The sequence below is a fragment of the Numida meleagris genome, chromosome 1 (genome assembly GCF_002078875.1).
Source record: "Numida meleagris isolate 19003 breed g44 Domestic line chromosome 1, NumMel1.0, whole genome shotgun sequence".
Taxonomy (NCBI): Eukaryota; Metazoa; Chordata; class Aves; order Galliformes; family Numididae; genus Numida; species Numida meleagris.
Window position 1 is genome coordinate 3,734,311 of NC_034409.1, and position 20,707 is coordinate 3,755,017.

At 41.3% G+C, this 20,707-nt stretch overlaps 1 protein-coding gene across 3 annotated transcripts in view; it reads right to left on the reverse strand.

Annotated features, from left to right (window-relative positions):
- Positions 1,490 to 20,707, reverse strand: part of PRKCQ (protein kinase C theta) — a 59,722-nt gene continuing 40,504 nt past the window's right edge. For all 3 annotated transcript variants that reach the window (XM_021384333.1, XM_021384334.1, XM_021384335.1), the window contains 6 exons: positions 16,022 to 16,113; positions 13,974 to 14,036; positions 11,669 to 11,807; positions 6,460 to 6,648; positions 4,687 to 4,815; positions 1,490 to 3,409 (listed from right to left, as the gene is read on the reverse strand). In XM_021384333.1, coding sequence (XP_021240008.1) covers positions 3,254 to 3,409; positions 4,687 to 4,815; positions 6,460 to 6,648; positions 11,669 to 11,807; positions 13,974 to 14,036; positions 16,022 to 16,113 — 768 coding nt within the window. In that variant the 3' untranslated portion in view covers positions 1,490 to 3,253. The remainder of the gene's footprint in view (positions 3,410 to 4,686; positions 4,816 to 6,459; positions 6,649 to 11,668; positions 11,808 to 13,973; positions 14,037 to 16,021; positions 16,114 to 20,707) is intronic.

The window sequence follows — 20,707 nt, forward strand, 5'->3', positions numbered from 1 at the left end:
GGAGAGGAGAGGAGAGGAGAGGAGAGGAGAGGAGAGGAGAGGAGAGACAGTTATGGAGGTGTCAGATTAAGCCAAAGCAAAAGAACATCTCTGTGACTGCTAGGGCTCCTGTTCATTTCCGTGTGGGTGTTTGGCTTTCAGCCCATGTCAGCTCCTATCTCTTGATCACTCTCACCACAAGAACACACTTGCTGCTTGCCACATCTCTCCTTGCATACCGCAGGCACAGTTGGGCGGGTTTTCAGGCTGTGGCCCTGGTGAGAAATGCAGCACGTGTGGTGGCACATACCCAGCCCTCCTGCCTCCCTCCCCCCATCTTCAGTGGGCTTGTTTTTTAAACCAAAGATGCTCTGCAGAGAGAAGCAGCCACTTCTTTCGTGTGGTTTGCATCAAAAGCCCTGCAGTAAGCTTACCACTACATCTGCTCTAGCAGTTAACCAAACATGCGCTTCCTCAGAAATCACTCTTATGTTTGGCTGCTTTTGCTACTCAAGGACTACAGTTGGGGCGTGGAAAACCCTGTCTCTGGTCAGAGAGGTGTTAAACCCTTCTGCTCTTCAGTTACTCAACCACAAGAGGTGATTCAGCACCTTCCTTCCTCAGGCTGTGTTCTTGGGCTCTCCCTGCATTGCTGCCAAGTGTGAACAACTGCGCCCTTGCAAGAAAACATCTCTAACAGACATTTAAAATGGTGTGTTGCTCAACTATCTTTAAATGCACAGAAATGCAGTATCTGGGATGAGTCAGGTCATCTAGACTCCTTCCATAGCATGCGGACTGTCAGTCACTCCAAAGAGTTGGCAGATCAGTCCCCAGTGAGGTACTGAAGGGAGACCATAGAATCATAGAACAGAAGGTTGGAAAAAGACCTCTAAGGAAATGTAGCGCAACCAGCAGCCCATCCCCACCATGCCCCCTAAACCACGTCCCTCAGTGCCATGTCTGCCCTTTTCTTGAACACCTCAGGGACGATGGCTCCACCACCTCCCTGGACAGTCTGTTCCAATACATCACTACTCTTCCTGAGAATAATTTTTTCCTAATATCCAACCTGAAGATGGCCAGAATTGCCCTCCAACACTGACCATCTCCTCACATCTGGCAACCCTACAGATCCTCGTTACAGTTGTCTCACCCCCTGACAGTAAAAAGGAACATTTTACTTCTTGGATTTCCTCTGTACACCACCACATTCTTGCTTTAGGTGCTCACCTGTCACTGATGATCACTTTGAGCTCTTCAGAAGAAATAAACACAGTCACATCCAGGGATGGCTTGACTCTACCTTGTATTTTGTGGCACTGGTGGAAAATGCAGGTTGCATTTGGCATTTGAATTGCTTATGCAGTCGCAGAAGAGTTACAGTTGTCCAAATGCCTGATGATCCTATGTATTTACAGTTTGAACATCCCACAGAAAGCACAGAGATATTTTAACAACTTTTCCTAGCACCGCCATTTTTTTCCACGTTTAATCACTTTCACACCCATTTTCCAACAGTATACAACATTTTATTAAACTGTACAAACAGAGCTTTAGAAATCCACTTTAACTGTTCAAATTAAACATGAAAACCAACTGCACAAACTGCAAGCACAGATCCCCCTGTACTTCATACAGCACAAACAAGGATTTCACAAAAGTCACAGGGCTGAAATCTACTTTTCTTTTTTTGTCAGCGTTGGGCACCTTTACTATCAGCCTTGCAGAGTTCAGTGCCTGCAGTCACTGCCAGCGATACCCCAGCAATGGCTGCACAGTCTGCAAGGCTGCATTCATCTTCTTGGGAGCTCCAGGTTAACAGTCTCTTCCAGTAGAGCAAGAAAGGCACCTCCAAAAAGAATTTTGAGATGATTCACCTTCTAGAACTTCTCTTCTTAAAGGGCTGAGGGAGTTCAAGCAACAGAACTCCAAATTTACACATTCCAGTCAGAGTCCAAAGCCAGTTGGGCTGACTTAAGTCTAAGATATTAAAGAATCCTCTGTTTGGGGTTCGACTTAATTTTGACACAGTACTTATTGGTGTAAAAATCAGTAGTTGGCAGATTCTGCATTTCCCCAACTTCTGAAAACAGCACAACTTTATTTTAAAAGATCCCGTTATGAATGGATAAGGGATGAGATTATTATTGACCCACTACATTTCACAGAATGCTAGAAGACAGAATATACAGCAAAATATAATGAAGTGAAGGAGAGGGTCACTCTTCACTGGTGTGCCATCCCACACTGCAGTGTTTATGTCCACAACGCACGTCAAAGTTTTGGGGCACCATTTAGAGCAATAGGAAGTATATCAGCCTTTATAAGGACTGATTACTACTTTTCCACTAAAATACAGCATCGGAAGGCCGATTTTATGATGCTTAAAGAATGGTTTGAGGAAAACTCTTGCATATATCTGATTCTGTTTCAGAAAAAAAACTCAGAAAGCCCAGTCCAGATTTTGCTCTGAGTCTGGTGTGTTTGAGAACAGTTAAAGCTTTAGAACAGGGATTACGAATGTTTTCTTCTGGACTGCTACCTCCCATTTTTCTGCTCAAGTACTAAGAGTAAAACCATTGGGTTTCTACATCGATCTTGATACTTGCAATTGCAATGCTCCTTCTCTATGTTTGAGCCATTGGATGAGATATATGAATACTGGAAAGTGCATCCACAAAATTTCTTATTCCCAGTGGGCCTTGTGGCACAAAAAGGAATCATAACACCTGTGAAGATTATTTTTTAAGCATGAGGGGAGATAATTGGCTTCTTCAACATTCCTGTGCACATAGGCACAATTCTGTGCATGTTCAAATGGAATTTGCAAAGGCACCCAACCTGAAGTCTTCCCAGATGCCCTCAAGACTTAAGCTCAACCCTCATCCTTCCAGAGGAGTAGGGCCTAGGTGAGAATTGCAGAGATGGGCACTGAAAACATCAGAAGTACTTTCTTATGGAGAAACCCATTGTCTGTGTGTACAAGTACAGAGGAAAATGTTTTGGCACCTCCTTCTTTTTAGATGTTCTGAACTTCAAGAACGTTGGGAAAATAGAGAAGAGAGGCCAAAAGATACCACGAGACTTCGTCATTAGTGAAGACTGGCTGGCATCTGCTCCAGGCTGGAACAAGCTGAAAGCCTTCAGGCATGGTACAAAGTTTCACTGCTGTGTTTTTCTGGTGGGTTCTTGATAAAAATAACCATGCACAGTCTTCAGTTGACAAAATGTTACTCAGATCATATGGGGAATTCCATCAGTAAGGCAGATCTCAGGAAAATATATTCTCCATTTTAGGGTTCACAAAGGAAAAGTTGCGGAACATATTTTGGTCCATGCTGTTAATCAGTGCTCTGTCAGCACAAGACAGTCTAGGCTTTTCACTTAGAAATTCCTTGTCGAAGTTGCTACAGTCACTTGGAGATTTCTTCGAGAAAAGGAAAAACAAAACATTGTCAAATTACTAATACTCTTATGTTCATTATAAAGGTACTGGCCCTATCAGACTGCTTCCTATGGACTCAGCTTCATCAAGCAATGTACAGCGTGTTTGTTTCTGCCCTTTTCCACAGTAGTTAGCTACTAGAGCCCAAATGATGCACAGTTAACTTGTCGGGCAGCATTTAACTGCTGTCTCAACTTTTAATATCCAGCAATTAGTGCTAATCACATGCTTATTACTGTCCTATTGGAGTAGTAATGGGAATACATTTTACATAAGAAGCACTGAGCCTGTGATCCATGTATTCTGCCATGGAGGGATGTCACAGCTTTGTAAAACAGCAAAGTGGATCCACTGATTAAAGGATGCTTCTGAAGGACTGTAAAATAAAAGTCTGATGCACACATCATATTAAAATATAATATTATTTTTAGCAGGACCGATTCTATTCTGATTTAACTGACCACCTGGTTACCTGAACAGCTTTTCCATCTTTATCCTCTGCAGTGAAATAACAGATAAACCTTACAGAATGGGCCATACTTATGGCATCTTAACTGGCATTCAAACCCCTTCTATGCTAACTGGAACGGGGATGCGTTCCTCACTTTATTGTTCCCCAGGTGTGCACATGTCAGGCCTGGGTTTCTTACAGCCAACAGAAAGGAGTAGTCCTAATGACCAAGGTAGGCAGCCCAGCCAATACATGGACATAGCTCATAATTCTCTATCTAATGATTGTACAATGAGCGAGGCTATGGCAGATCAAAATTGTAGAGGGTTTCAGCCATCTACCTTATATACTTATCTGATGTACACAACAGACAGCCTTTGAACAATTCAGTCTGCATTTGAACACTTGAGCAAGAGTCAACCTTTTCCATTCTGACTGCCCAAGACCAAGGTCCTCCTTCAACTTCTAGATGTAGAAGTAGGATGTATGAAACAACTCTAGAAGATGACCCTGAAAATTTGAGGGCATTTTGAAAGCCTTGGTGCCTTCGTAGTTTAAATATGAAGTCAAAATGTATTCGCCTTTATAACGCTGACTCCATGAATCTAAACAAGATTTGAGCTATCTCACGTTAAAGATCCATGTCTGATAATTTTTGATCCTTCAATGAAGTAGATCAAAACATAACTGTTGGTTTTGGCTTTGGTTTATTGCTTGCATGTTCTTGAGGGTATAAATATTTGGGGAAAGAATGATTCAGGAGAGAATGGCATGATACGGGGGGAAATGAAAGAAGATGAAGCCTTACCACTCTTGGCTTGAAAGGAGGCTCCATCCTTCTTTCTTCTAAAGCTTCCCAGTTTATTTCCCTGAAAAAGGCATGCTGGCGGATATTCCCTCTTGCTCCTAGTCTTCTCTCAGGTTCTCTCACAAAAAGCTAAAGTTTTGAAGAAAAATAAATGCCTTACTATTTATTATTTATTAATAACGGAGTATTCATTGGGATCCTGTCAGATGGGATCTCACACTTCAAACTTAAGCAACATTGGTGAGAGCGTGAAGACTCTTCTACCTTACTAAATTTCTGATTGGTTAACATGCCAAAAACTGATGGCCAAGACCTGGCCATATTTTATCTTTGTAAGAGAGAGAAGACAAATTTGTTACAGTGATGAGAACATATGTGTCTGAAAGTTCAAGCACGCAACTATATAGGTGAAATCTCTATATCACACTTGAAAGCTTTTGTCTAGATGATTTCTTTATATCAGACAAATACTTACAGCTAAAATATAAGCATAATCTGTGTAAATATTGGTCTGAGCTATGTGGGGTTGCATTCACCTCCCATAGCTTTGGATCATTTGAGTGTCTTTATTTGACCCTTCATTTCTAAAGAAGAAAAAAGAATCAGTTTAGGTGCAGAATATCTATGTGTTCCTGGAGCAAGTGCTTTTTGAATGCTTTCATTATTATCACTTTATAGTGAGTCTCACTGCTCACAGAACAGAAGCTAAAACAATCTCTTATTCTTCATTGTTTTGTAGTGGAATGCTGTATATTGCCCTTTCATTTTCTAAGTACAAAAGTAAAAGAATGGACTGTGGGTCAAATGTGACCAAAAGTTAGTGATGAACAAGTTTACTCACATCAGCTGAATCATATAGCCCTTTTTATGTGCTCTCTTACCATGCTCAGTCATAAGGTAAGATGCCTTAGCTTAAATCATGTTCATAGTCAGTCCAAAACGTGACTGAGGTAAAGTAACTTGTTTGATTAATTATGACATCTGTAAGTTTTTATCTTGTAACTAACTCAAGAAGAATTTCCATCCCAAGCCAGAAAGGCCACAGTGCTACCTGGTATAGTGCTGAGAATGAGGCAATGAAAAATAAAGTACACTGATGGTAGGGAACAAAAAAGGCTAAGAGGATGGCCATTAGAGGGAGGCAGAAGAGTGCTTCACTCACAAAGGACACTACACATTACTGTGTAGGAGATTGAGAGGGCCAAAAATCCAGATGACATGGTGCCATTAGCTTCAGCAGTCTTAAACTCTTCGGGACAAGAGTTCAGGTGTTGTTTTCCCGCTCTTTAGCTTAGTGTAAAGATGCAAAATATTCTCTAATCAAAATCAAGATGAACACCAAAAAAATATGCCCTTTGCCCCAGATGTCCTTATATCTTTGAGGCACAAGAACTGTTTCAGCATAGTTATTTTAAAGAAAGTCACTGTTACCCTATGTTTGAAGTCTGTGAGAATATCTTTCCCAAAAGTTAACATGCCTTGTGCCTGAAGAATTGCTCTGCAAAGAAACTGACCTCTGCTGGCATCTGATACCTTGTGATCCTACTTACTGGATATGAGGAGCCATCAGCATAGCTCAGGAGAAAGAAGTCATAAAGATGGCCTCAGGACTTCAGTCAGGTGAGCTTTGAGGTCCCCAAACAAGAAAGGGAAAGTGACTCTCTCTGACTCTATCATATTAAAGTTGTTTCTCTGAGCAACAGCTGAAGATACACAAGTCAAAGGTGACAGTTCTGGCAAAAAGACTTTCATCTGATCTATGGTAATTCTTACCTTTACCAAAATGTCCTTTGCATCCTTGTCAAGCCAGCGAGGGTAGAATGGGTTATCCATACGGATAGACTGGAAAAGCTCCTCTTCATCTTGGCCGTGGAAAGGAGACTGGCCAATAAGCATCTCATACAGGAGGACACCAAATGACCACCAGTCAACGGAGGTGTTGTATTTCTGCCCCAGCAATATCTGTCCAAAAACAGGAGACAAAGACAGATGCAAAATATCTGTTGTCAGTATTTCAACTTCAGAGGTGTGACCAGGCCCTCATCTTTCAACAGCTGCTTTGCTCTGAATGTGACAGCAGAGGTGCTTTTCCTATCTGAAGCATGAGCATCTGTCAGTGGTACAGGTGCTGTGGTTCAAGAAGCTTCTAATCACAGAAAGACCTGGGTGCCAAAACAGCACTTCACACTATGGGCACTCTGAATAACAGGTTGTTTTCTAGTTAACCCTCAAGTTCCTTTAACAATTGCTCAACTAACAGAGAGATGTGAAACACAGAGAGCATCTTTTGCTGCTTTCCAAATTATTCCAAAGATTCAAACCAGACTTGTGAACTCCAAGATGCCTAATAGTAAGGTAGTATTTTGGGACTAATTTAACTCACACAAGTAGTATTTTAGAGTTATAGTTTGGACAGTGTCACAGTACTCAATGGCTGTCACAGTGGTAAATGTATGAATCCCAGCAATCTATTCCAGGAAAAGCAAGAGAAAGTGATTGCTGATGTATCCTCTTGAGACTATTTGCTTTGTAGTCCACCAAGACTGTGTCATAAGCTGTTGCCAGTTTACTACTAATCATATTTTCCATTGTATCCATATCATACAAAGTGTGTGTTGTGAAGAAATTAAATATGAGAAATAGGACAAATTTTTCCCTGACATGAAATTCTTTGCTGGAGGTTGAGCTGCTTTTGCTGAGAGTGGGAATTTCTTTACAATATACTCATGAGATGTTCCCCATAGTCATACACCATTATTCTGGACAGCCTGCATGCTTGACTACTGCTTCCAAAATGCCCCAACTATGTCTTTTTGTAAAAAGCTTAAAAACATTTAACACATTTTGAGCCATACTTAGTTTAGTCATTACTGGTACCTCCAGTTAAGGATTTATAGGAATTTGTGTTCATTTTTCATTTTTGCACAATGTGATCAAACAAAAGGCAGTATAAATGACCCAAATAACTCCTTCAGTCCCTATGTAAACAAAATCTGAATTGTGCAAACATATAAAATCCACACTGTACAAACATCCATATTTGTTTTCAAGAGAATGTAGCATCAACATCTCAAGAACTCAACATGGCCAAACTGCCTGTTTAATGTGCTCAGTGGCCTCAGCAATCTTCATAAAAATGCAATGCTACTGCAATACAAACCACAGGCTATGTTAGTTTAAACCCTTTTAGGTGGTGTGTTTTAGCTTCACATAAAACAATTCATCTGAGGATCCTGAAATCATAACTCAGAGCTTTCCTTGGTGCCCCAAATCCCTCTTTTCCAAGAGGTTTTGGTTTCAGCAGAAATTGACTAGAACAGGTTGGCTGGGTGATGATCTCTCCTATTAATCAGTTTGGCACTGTTTTCCCCTACAGACTTTCATTTCCCCCCATCTCATGCTTATATTCAAGGCCAGGCTGGATGGAGCTTTGAGCAACTTGGCCTAGTGGGAGGTGTCCCTGACTGTAGCAGAGAGCTTGGAACTAGATGATCTCGAAGGTCCCTTCCAACCAACCCAAACCATTCTATGATTCTATGGTATACAAGTAATTACAGATGTCTAATGAAAAGTCTAAAAATCTTCTAAAGAAGACTATGATATCTAGAATCATTATCAGGATTTTGGAGCTGGGGAGGGTAATAGTTCATTTTAAGACACGGTCTTTATTCTTGTGCCCACAACCTGGTTGCATTGTCATCTCCTATAGAAGAGCTGCAGTGTAGGTACTAATGGCAAACCATGGAAATGGCTTAATAACACTGAAAACAAATACATAGACCAGTGCATATAAATTTGTTGATAATTGAAAAGTTGTGATTTAGAATCTTTACTTCTGAGGTACAGTAGACTTGTCTGAGTCTACTGTACTACCTTGTCTGAATGCCTTGAAAATGCTTTAGGGAGTTGTTTGACACTTGGCCTTGGATTCATTTTATTTCCTAACAGTTATGGCTTTTATTAAGCTGGTTTTCCAGAGTCTTTCTAGAGTCAATGGAGGAAAAATGGTGATTTATCTAACTTACACATCTATGGTAGGAAGGGATGAATTGGCTTCTTGAGATGCTTGTCTTCCCACAGTGCTATAAGGTGCTGCCTGATGCCTCATTTTTTGATGAATTTTCTCACATTAGGTGAGAATATCCCCCTCTGAGGTACCTGTGGCATCCAGCAAAGTAGGACCTTAATATCTTATGTCTAAACTGAAGCTGATGTAGAGTGCTCATGACCAACATATCTGTCTCCAAAATTCCAAACGAGGAAACACAAAAAATGATGACAAAAAAGGTATCTATTTGAGTATGAGAGGCAATATAAACAACATGTTTCACTCAGACTGAAAAAAGGAAGCAGTAAGTCTCCCTAATACATTTCCTTGGTCTGTTTATAAACAAAATCATCCAAACCTTTCCCTCTGAAAAGACACATTTCTTTTATAAGGCCTTACTTTTCAAAGCATAAAGTGTCTGGAAAACTAAATTAAACGATTTCTGTTGGTTAAGAGGAAGATTCATTAGTTTTGTTTTCTCTGAAAAGGTAAAGTCCAGAAATTTCATTTCAGGTTAATTGTTTTTTTTTTTTCATTTTTGGTCAAATATTTTTTAAGATAAACTATTGCTTGTCTATTGACCCAAAGTCCTCTTATTTGCGCAGCTACAGAAAAAGTGCTAAGTCTGTAACAAATTACAGTGCTAGCAGTCACACTGAAATACTGACAAGAAGTCCACAGATCCAACCTGTACTGCATCCAGATGTGGAGGCCTCAGTACAGGAGAGAAATAGACCTGTTGGAGTGCATCCAGACGAGGGCCACAAAAATGATGCAAGGGATGGAACACCTCTCCTAGGAATACAGGCTGAGAGAGCTGGGGCTGTTCAGACTGGAGAAGAGAAGGCTCTGAGGTGACATGATAGGGGCCTTTCAGTATCTAAAGGGGGATTATAAGAAAGAAGGGGACAGACTCTTAAGCAGGGTCTGTTGTGATAGGGCAAGGGGAAATGGCTTCAAGCTCAAAGAGGGTAGATTTAGGTTGGATATAAGGGAAAAAATCTTCTACAGTGAGGGTGGTGAGGCACAGGAACAGGTTGCCCAGAGATGTGGAAACTTTCAAGGTGAGTTTGGATCAGGCTCTGGGCAACCTAATCAAGCTGTCCATGTCCCTGTTCATTTCAGAGGAGTTGGACTAGACGACCTTTAAGAGTCCCTTCCAAGTCTAAGGATTCTATGATTCTATGAACCTCTGGCAGGAGAATTGATCCATAAACTCTAGCAATGCTTTCAATTTGGAAGTAAAATGTTTTATATGCACTTGTTGTATCCCTAAAATAAATGACAGTGCAGAAATAAAACCTATGAGCTATTTTTGACTCTCTCTCTTCCATGAAGTAAAATCACAGGTAATAGATTATCACTTGGCTCTCCTTTAGGATCTAAAAAAAAAGTATTTTCTTTTTTTAAATGAAAGCATATTGAAATGAAATAAATGACAATTTCATTTTGATAGCAGAGCACACTTACACCTGTTCTCAGGCAATAGAAAAGTTATTGAAGAGACTTGTCCTTGTGTCAGCAGTGGAGTAATTTAGATCAGAACTGAGGTCTTGGTAGAGAGTAAATGATCGATGAATAATAGTGGAGGGGAAGAAAAAAAAACAAGAAGAACCAAAAGCTTTAAGAGCAATTTGGAAAGCACTGATATCCATCATGAAAACACTAAAATAATGAAATGGGATATTGAAAGGCAAATAAATGGATTTCAGAGTGATGTTGGACATGATGCATGGATGACTCTTAGATACTTCTCTGAAATGAAAAATGTCTTCTTTGGCCTCATTTTGCCACCTAATTAGTCAAAATCTCTCCACAGTGACATCTGTCATTGTTTGAACTCACTGCTTTAAGGGAGCATCCTATTTCCTGGATGAATCCAGTCCAAACTGACGTCTAGTGTCTGTGACTACCTGGATTTACTGCATGGGCAGATGAAGGCCAAGTTTAGTTTTTCTACATCATGTACGAGGGCTGCTCTGAAAGTAATATCTCCTATTTTATTATGTTGGCCCATAACATCAGAGGTGGATATAGAGGTTGAACCTTCCCACCAATATTTAATTACAATTTGTTGCTGTGTGGCAGACGGCAGCAGAGGGGCAGTTTGACAAAATGGCATCTGTTGTGGAAGTGCATATGAAGCAAAGGTGTGGAACTGAACTCCTCTGTGAAGAAAAAATTGCACCCGTTGACATTCATTGATGCTTTCTGAACATCAAAGAAGACTAAACAGTGGATGTTAGCACAGTGAGGTGCTTGGTGATGAATTTCAGTAATGATGCCATCACAGCAGCTGTGAAACAGTAGGTCACCTCCACTGGTGCAGATTTTAATGAGTGCAGCATGCAGGCTCTTGTACATTGCTGATGAAAATACATTGCTAATGGTGGTGACTATAGTGAAAAATAGTGGTTTTTAGCTGACAATTTGTTCTAACAAACAGTGCTCTTTGTATCTGTTGTAGTTTGCATAGAAATAAATAGGAGGCACTACTTTCAGAGTGACCATTTGATATCAGCAGATATCAAATGGGGAAAAAGAAGAGCATTTTCTGGCACATCTATGCTGCATGCAACCTGGAAACTGTCTCCAAGCAAGCACAAGCCTCAGAGAACAGTACCTCACAGGCAGCAGAAATACCAGAGTCAAGAGGGTAGAGCTCAGCCTTAACTCAACCTATGAGCTCTGCCATGCCCTCATTAGCTCAAGCACATTCAGAACTGGACACAGCCACATCATCACTAGTTTTAGGGTCTCCTTCACCTGGATGTGGCTTGTAGAGTTAAACTGAAATACAGTTTCTAGCCTGGGACTGTTCAAATGTAGGCTATTGCATTTTGTAGTTTACATCACCACTGACCAACAGTCATGTCTCAAGGTGAGTTCTCTGTCCCACAGTGGATTTTCAACACCTCTTGGCCCCACACCTACCTCAGGAGCAATATAGTCAGGAGTCCCACAGAAAGTACTTGTCTTTGCATCTCCAAACATGTTCTCCTTACACATCCCAAAGTCAGCAATTTTGATGTGCCCTTCACTATCCAAGAGGACGTTGTCTAGCTTCAAGTCTCTGTGGAGGAGGAGAAGGGAACACTTATTTTTAAACTGTTACAGAGCCATGCTGTTTTAGCAGTGTATACTCTTCTATTTGTTATCTTTCTCTGTGTGGTGCCTACATACTGCAATTACAAAGGGAGACTGAGGATTGAAGGAGGAGCTGTTGTCCCTCGAGCTTCAATATCCCTCTTCCTCGTTCCCCCTGTCGAAGCACAGGCCAATTTGCTGGTAAAGACTTTACCCATGCACTGTTTTACGATTTATTTTTATCAGAAATGACATTGATCATTTGACTCTCTCAAAGAAGGTCACTTCTAATGCACTGTGTTACTGAGATGGTTGCCTAAGTTGCAGGAAAGATGGCTCTCCATCCCCCTTCTACGAAACTCCTTTGCAGTGCCTACACAACAAACTGTTGTCATGGGCCAATTGTTTGCTGTTGCTAGAAAACAGACAAAGAAGTAGTAGGAGTCATCAATCAAAAAGAAATATAGAGACAAGCAAGACATTTGCTTTCAGTGGCAGACACTCATGTAGTCACAATTTCCAGCTGGAGTGACTTATTTTACTTACATCATTGAGATCAATCCCTGGCTGCCAGCACTGCTTTTATTCATCTGGTAGTTTGAAGTAAAACAAAAAGTCCATCACCTACAGTTTGCTTTTGCAATTTTGATGAGTCTCAAACTGATTGGCTCCAGAGATTGGAGTTTCTGCCAAAAACATCTCTGCTCATTCATTAACATTTAAGCCAACATTTCCAGACATGGGTGCAAGATGCAGAACAGCTGGATTCATTATTCTTACTAAATCACAAGTCATGTAGTTTCAGAAGTGATTTCTGTACATTTTCCTAAGTGCTTAGTTAGCTCTGACTGAGATACTGATAGCTGTGCGTTCTCGGTTGACCTTGTGTTCACTGTCTACAGTGAAAAAAGGAAAAAGGAGCAGAACTGGTCAAATCTTTTCTATCAAAGCCTGATACCCAAAGAAAAGCCACACTGACTCCTGAGCTATTTATTCATACCATCATGCTACCTAATATCTAACTAACATTTTTCCCATACTTTCCAACATGGTACATGGCTCCAGGCTCTCACAATCTCTCTTCTTTTGTGAGAAGATAGGTCCCAAAACCTGGCAGACCACTGGAGTAGCAGTTTCAAATAAAAATGTGAGTGATAAGCAAAAAGTCAATGTTAACAGCCCTGTCATGAATTCAAAACATCCTGCAAATACTTTTGATCAACTTTTGTAAGAAGTGTGAGCAAAACCAACAGATATAGCTAAGTGGTTTGGGAACCACTGAGACTCTAGAGATCATCCTGGCTTAATGCTATTCAAACAGATCTCATATTTTTGCAATTGCCATCATGGGTCAATAAACAGCTCTCACAATCAGTACTAATAATGAATAATGAGATTTTACACGGATCAAAGTTTGATTTTAATGGGAGAGTGAACTGTAAATAAGCCATTCACTTTTACATCTTTCTAATGTTCACACTATGTGACAAACATTGAAATAAGCTCATTTTGGTTTCAGCAAACATCATCGATTCAGTGACCTTTCTCATTTGCTTGTGACAAGCTATTTACTTCCTGCTTTTACAAAAGGTTGCAGTGTAGTAACAAAGTTTTTCCAAGACGACAAGTTAGACGAGAGCTCCCCAGAAATTCATTTTCTCCTTTCAACCATTTCCTGATTTTTGCAGTCCCTCTTGCTTCCATCTGGTCCCTGTCTTTTCTTATAGGTATCAAGCACAACCTTTGTGTATCATATCAAAACACTCATGCATAACTTCCAAGCTCTTAAGGAAGTGAACAAGCAGCACAGCAGATAATCCAAATTTCTCATGGTTAGGTTGAAGTTATACATCTTAATACACAGAAAGCTTAAACTGAGTGCTTATGATGAGTGCTGTATGAATGGTTTGGTGTAAATGAATCAATTAGCCTGCTTTAATGTTAACTGGAAAAGGGCTGAGTTCCAAAGAAGGGCTCAAATCTGCCTTTTCTGAACTACTACTTCAAAAGAAAACAGCCAGTCATTTTAGAAGGAAATCTGCATAGAAGCGTAATGTCAGTGAGTATCTCCAAGGAATTCTCTCTGTTACAATCAGTACTTTCAGGGAAAGCACAGAAGTTTAATATATTAGACAGTAAGGAGTAGAATTACCTGTATATTATGCCCTTTGAATGGAGGAACTGCAGCCCGCTTATGATTTCAGCAGCATAAAACCTACGTGATAGAAAGAACAAGTTAGAACATATGTTTTCCAAAAGCTGTTTTCAGCTGGACCCCCAAAAGATGGAGGTTTCCCTTCACAGGACCCAAAATTTCATTAAGCTCCTTGAAGGCTTGGAGCATCTCCAGAAGCCTGGATTTTACAGGACAGACAATGTGAGATTCCCAAAACCATTCTACGTAGCAAGCAGTCCATCTGCCACTGAAACTATTTTGGGAAACGGCAAGGATTTGACATGTAGTCATCTTCAGGGCTTTGGTAACCACGCTGTGTGGCTAGCTGTGAATTTTCAGTGTGTAACTGTCTATGTGGATGTGTCCTTAAGCGCACCACACTGGAGGACATCTGGTCTTGGGAACAACAGAGAGATTCCTCAGCTTGTCAAACCGATCTCTTCATTGACCAGATTAATGACTTACTTCCAAAATTTTACCCAAGATGTGAACCAGCTAGCAGCTTGGTGGTCTTTCTGTGGAGAATTTTTGAGTTTTAGATCATCGTTCTGAACAAGTTTCTGCCTAAACCGCACAATGAAAATGCTCTGCCCAGAAGGGAATGTAACCACCAGCTCATATTCCCTCAGTGTTGTAAGGCTTTGCTCCATCATCTTTGTTGCATTGACCTCAGGGCTTAATTACGAACATTCAAATACTTTTGTAAAAAGTAAGGAGCCCAGTAAAGTGAACACAGATTTAAATGAAGATTAATTTTTTTAAAAATTATTAAATAAAATTTAATTCCTATAGTGGCTTCAGTGTTGACTTTTGAAATACCATTTTGCTCAGAGAATGATTAAAACACCTTTCACTTAGTCTAATTCTCCTATTTACTTTAATCAGAGCTAAACAAATTTTTAATTCTTAGTTGGTGTATTTTTTTTCAATCCAGATTTACCTTTTGCACTTTCAGTACGTTTTCTCTATTTTTTTTCTGACTCAAAATTACAAGGAAAAACTAGTGTAAACCATTACTTCTTACAAACAATAACTTTGCCTCTGATCACTGTACCATGAACCTCATTTGAAGTGGTGTTGTAAAGAACAAGATATTGAGTTCTACAGATGGCTGAAAATGCTTCTGAGGGATTTCTTAGATGGTGGCAAAGACAGGGTGGAGGTTGGGTGCACGATCATTTTTCTAGGGCCTCCAATTTTGGACTGTTAAAGAACTCAATCAATGCAATCCTAGAGCAACCCCAGGGATGTTTTAATTCAAAGCAGACACCGGTAGGCTGCTTTAAAACGAACCTCATCTAAATAAGATTTTAGGCATGTTCAGTGCTATTTGCAGACGCCTTCAGAGGTAAGATCTCAGGCAAAGAGCTCCTCTCTGTGAAGTGGATTGATTCAGCAAGCAAAGCAGCCTAAGGTACAGCTTCTATCCAACTCTTGGCTCTGGGATTGAGGGATTATTTGATGTTTGAGGGACTATTTAAATGTTTGAGGAACTATTCTGAGGTCAGCACAAAGTATGACAGCCAGGTCACAGGATTTGAGGATGCCTCCCATCCATAAGCTGAAGGACAAGATTGCAGGCAGATTAAATGCTGACGAGGGTGTAACACCATCTGTAATGCTTTCAGACAGAAATAGCTTCCCTAGTTGACCAAGAATGCAAAGTAAGCTCACATCTGACTGAAATGAACTGCGTGGATGTGCTCTAAAAAGCTTTTTGTGGGAGGGGAAAGACAACAGGGAGAGGAAGTGACTAGCTCCAAGTTTGTCACTGAGATGGGGTGATGACCTGCATATCTGCTTTGTTCATTTTGGAGAGAGCAGGAATTGAGAGTGGTTCTGCTTTCATGCTAAAAAGCCAGCTGAGAATGCTTTGCAGAAGAAGCAAGTCATAGCGAAGTCAAAGGCTGTGCCCAAGTTTACTGTCACAGGACAGTGGTAGAGCTGGAAAACTAAGAGCCCTGGTGTCCCCATCTGCCTCCTTTGTTTCTACCATGTGCCAAAAGGTAATCATAACATCTTACGTTGCTCTGGGAAGGTCAAATTTATGACAACTCTGGATATGGAACATGAGGTCTCCTCCGTTGAGATATTCCATCACAAAAAAGAGATTTTCCTAGAGAATGAGATAACACAAATATTAGGGGTGGGGAAGAGAAAAATAAAATCACTCAAAAAGAGGAAGGAAAATATTAGAGTCAGAGTTTTCGGTAGAAAGCAGCTTATCTTTCAAGTTTCTAACTTCTACTCTTTGTTCTCTAAGCCTATACTCACCCTCATTGCTTTAATGTCTATAAACAGCATTAACAAACATTGTGAAGCCACATAATAAATGGCTGCTGCCATTACTTTTTACCAGTAGAACTCAAGGATCACTAGAAGGGGATAAGCAACTTTGCAGCACTTGTACAATGGAAGGACAGATAGACAAGCTTCCTGGGGGACTGATGGAAGAGGAAGAAGCAAATCCCAGGTCTCCTCTGGTCCCCAGCCCAATGCATAATCCACTCAGTGAAGTGATCTCAAGTTAGTGTTACCTGCATGCCCACACATCTTTTATTGATGAACACGGCTCTGGCCCTTTCGAGTTACTAGAGACACTGGCCAAATGCAGTTATCTGATCTAAGCACATGCTTGATTTGAAACCTGGGAGCTGTTACATTAAATAAGATAGGACTTGCTAGTGGCAATACTCATGAACTACTCATATTTCTGGATGATCATTGGGTACTTAGATGCTAGAGAAAACTGAGATAATATCAAGTCTTTGTTCCCCTACCAGGGCAGTGGAAAACTCTCCTCTTGGTACATAAGAGTGATGAGGGAGATCTCTGTATTGAACAAATGGCAGAAAAGATCATCTGGGTTTCCTTTCCCATCTTTGGTGTATGCCATACTGATCCCCTCCCTGCCTTCACCACCAGGCCCACACAAAAGCTGCAGGGCAATTTCCTCAAGTTGGCTTGAAGCATAATGTACCATATATAACAATGGTGGCCATGGCCCTTAGCCCAAGTTCAAACCATGAAACTTTTTTTTAATTCAAGCCAATCCTTCCACACTTAAGTGTACCTATAAAGCAAGAAGGTCTCTGTTTTCTGGAAAGAATGTATCTGTGCAATGAGTTATGCCCCCAGTTTAAACGTTTGTTTCAGTAATCTCAGCTTCTGTAGATAAATGCATGAATAAAATAAAATGGATGTGGTATTTTCTCTGTTCATTAAACATCTGAAGTCAGTTATCTCCAAGCCATGCAAAAGTTTATAAATATCCTCCTTATGTTGTCTAGTGCCCATCATAAATTTTATTCTTGGGGGGGGGGGGGGGGAATCTTTTGACTTATACTTCTAACGCTTGAAGGAATGTAAGCATCTCTGGCAGCAAACCAAGAGCTGGCTATTAAAAAAGAAACAACAAAAACAGAAAATAAACACAACAGCACCACAGTGCTTTTTCTTTTCAAACAACATCTGTCTGCTCTAATTTGTGCAATTTCTTTAGCCAGATCCTTTTAATTACAGTACTCTTGTTTAAAAGGAAGTCTGGCTGGAAACTCTACCTGTCATCCATGAAGTGCAGGGCAAGATCTACCCTCCCAAGGTAAGAATTTAAATTTTCCCAATAAACCATATGGGTGCATATTTTCACTTTGAAGGTCTTGCATCTGCAGAGGTGTGTGCACATAAGTCAGCTTCAATAAGTAAGAAGACCAAATGGAAATAGGCAATTTAGTACAGAAATGCATAAATCTTGGAAGAAACGTGAATTCAGGAGCCAGTAAAGGAAAACAGCTGAACAGATATTTTTTGTGGAGGTACACAAGGCAATGATGAGGATCAACAGCCGTGTGTATCACACTGGGACAGGAGAAATCATATGGGTTTTTGAATGGGCCAGATTGAGCATTGGTGCTCTGGGAAGGAGAAAAACTCTGGGTTTAATTGGGAAGTTCACTGATTTTGGCTATACCTTACCACTTGTCTTTAAGCATAAATTTAAGTGCACACTTATTCGGTACAACAAACAGCCATGCTCTGCTTGCTCAAGGATTTGAGCAACCATCTAATGCAGATATTTAATTTAACTGGGAACTCTTACTGCATCCTTCTCCCAAGTTGGAAAACAAAAAGCGGACAGCCTCTCAGATTAATTTGCTTCCAAAGACCATTATATAAACACAGCCAGAGTTGCCTAAAGATATGAAGCTAAGACTACAAACTTGACTTAGACTTAATTACTACTTGAAGTTCATGGCCTACTGAGTGCTATGGATTAGTACATAAATGCTATTGAAAAGAAAGATTGTGGATTAGTACACAAATGCTGCTGAAAAGAAAGATGGCAATCCTCCTTGTTTTCTGCCCGGAAACAGGGAGTTCCACTTGCTCTTTACTAAGGTTACTTGTCCACTAAGGCCCATGGAGGAAAATTGCTTGAGATCAGCCCTACATGTGTAATTATGATGAGCAAGAAGTAATCTAGCAGTGCAAGCTGCAACAAATCATTAGAGACACTTCCTAATACTGAGAACTATGAAGCTACAGAACAGCTTAAAAATGGGAAGTGGCAAAAACCATGCTTGAAACCACTGAAAATTCGACAGCTTTCCAGAGGGCAAAGGGTTAGAATGGCACAGAGGACATATTTGCAGACAGGATGCAACCTACACTTCCCCTTGTCCTGGGAAAGTTATCTATTGGCTCCTCTGAAGAGTCTGCTGCCACAAGGCTCTGATATCTGTCAGTGTCTGCAGCAGGCAAGAGTGTGATGATTGGGTATTTCTAAAGAAGTGGCACAATTTTATCATGCCCTTAACCCTGTGATGGCCTCAGGTCAGGAGTGTAAAGAAAAAAAATAGGAATGCTGTCTCTCAGTGTGGAAATCTATGTAGATCTGAAGAGCCCCCCACTTTCACACTATCTGGCTTCCTGGCAAACAGACCACTGGCAGCTTGCTGACCCCACTTGAGATTATCCCTCTGTTGTGAAACACTCAAATCAAACTTCTGATCATTGTTCCAGAGTCACATGATAGAATAAATCTGTTCTTACAGAAGAATTTGAAGCCATCACTTATAACCACAGAGTTCAAGGAGGACTGGCAGGGCATTCCTACACTCCACAGAGGACACTGCCCCAGGGTATTTGGCACCACCCTTAAGAGATCAATATTCCCTACAACTAGGTCATCTGGATGGAGTGACTTATTCTGGAAGTCTTCTCCAAGCAAGTGGAAGAAAAGAAGGCTATTTGGAGTAGTCAACATGGATTCCCCAAGGGAAATCATGTTTGATCAATCTGACAGTCTTCACAGATGTCACGACTGAATGGGTAGATGAGGGGAGCCAGAAGTTGCTGTGTACCTTGACTTCAGCAAAACTTTTGATACTGTCTCTCAGAACATCCTAGTAGGTAAGTCTGGAAGTGTGGGACAGATGGGTGGGCAATTTAGTAACCTGCCTGGTGGATGAGGGAAAGGCTGTTGACATACTCTACCTAGACTTCAGCAAAGCCTTTGATACTGTCTCCCACAGTATTTTCCTGGAGAAGCTAGCAGCCCATGCCTTGGACAGATACACTCTTTGCTGGGTAAAGAACTGGCTGGATGGCCTGGCCTAGAGAGTGGTGGTGAATGGAGTTAAATCCAGCTGGTGACTGGTCATGAGTGCTGTTCCCCAGGTGTCAGTACTGGGCCCTGTCCTCTTCAATAATTTTACTGATGACCTGGATGAGGGCATTGAGTGCATCCTCAGTAAGTTTGCAGATGACACCAAGCTGGCAGGAAGTGTCAATCTACCTGGGGAAATGAAGGCCCTATGGAGGGATCTGGACAGGCTGGATAGCTGGCCTGAGGCCTATGGGATGAATCATAGAATCATAGAATTAGCTAGGTTGGAAAAGACCTACAAGATCATCCAGTCCAACTATCCACCTACCACCAATAACCCCACTAAACGATGTCTCTCAATGCTATATTTAAATGTTTCTTGAACACCTCCAGGGATGGTGACTCAACCACCTCCCCGGGCAGCCCATTCCAGCGCCTGACCACTCTTTCAGAAAAGTAGAATTTCCTAATGTCCAGCCTAAATCTCCCCTGGTGCAACTTGAGGCCATTCCCCCTCGTCCTGTCACTAGTTACAAGAGAGAAGAGGCTGACCCCCAGCACAACCTCCCTTCAGGTAGTTATAGAGAGCAATAAGGTCTCCCCTGAGCCTCCTCTTCTCCAGACTGAAAGTTCATGAAGTTCAGCAAGACCAAGTGTCGGGTCCTTCACTTTGGCCAAAACTACCCCAAGCAATGCTACAGGCTTGTGGCAGAGTGGCTGGAAGACTGTGTAGAGGAAACAGACCAGGGCGTATTGGTTGACACTCAGCTGACCATGAGCCAGCAGTGTGCCCAGGTGGCCCACAAGGCCAATGGCATCCTGGCCATTGTTGCCAGCAGGAGCAGGGAATTGATCATCTCTCTGTACTCAGCCCTGTTGAGGCCGCACCTCAAGTACTGTGTTCAGTTTTGGGCCTCCCACCTCACTACAAGAAAGACACTGAAGCCTTGGAGTGTGTTCAGAAAAGGGCAGAGAAGCTGGTGAGGGGTCTGGAGCACAAGTCTTATGGGGAGCGGCTGAGGGAACTGGGATTGTTCAGTCTGGAGAAGAGGAGGCTCAGGGACACCTGGCCCTGCAAGGTGCTCACCGCTGCTCACATTTG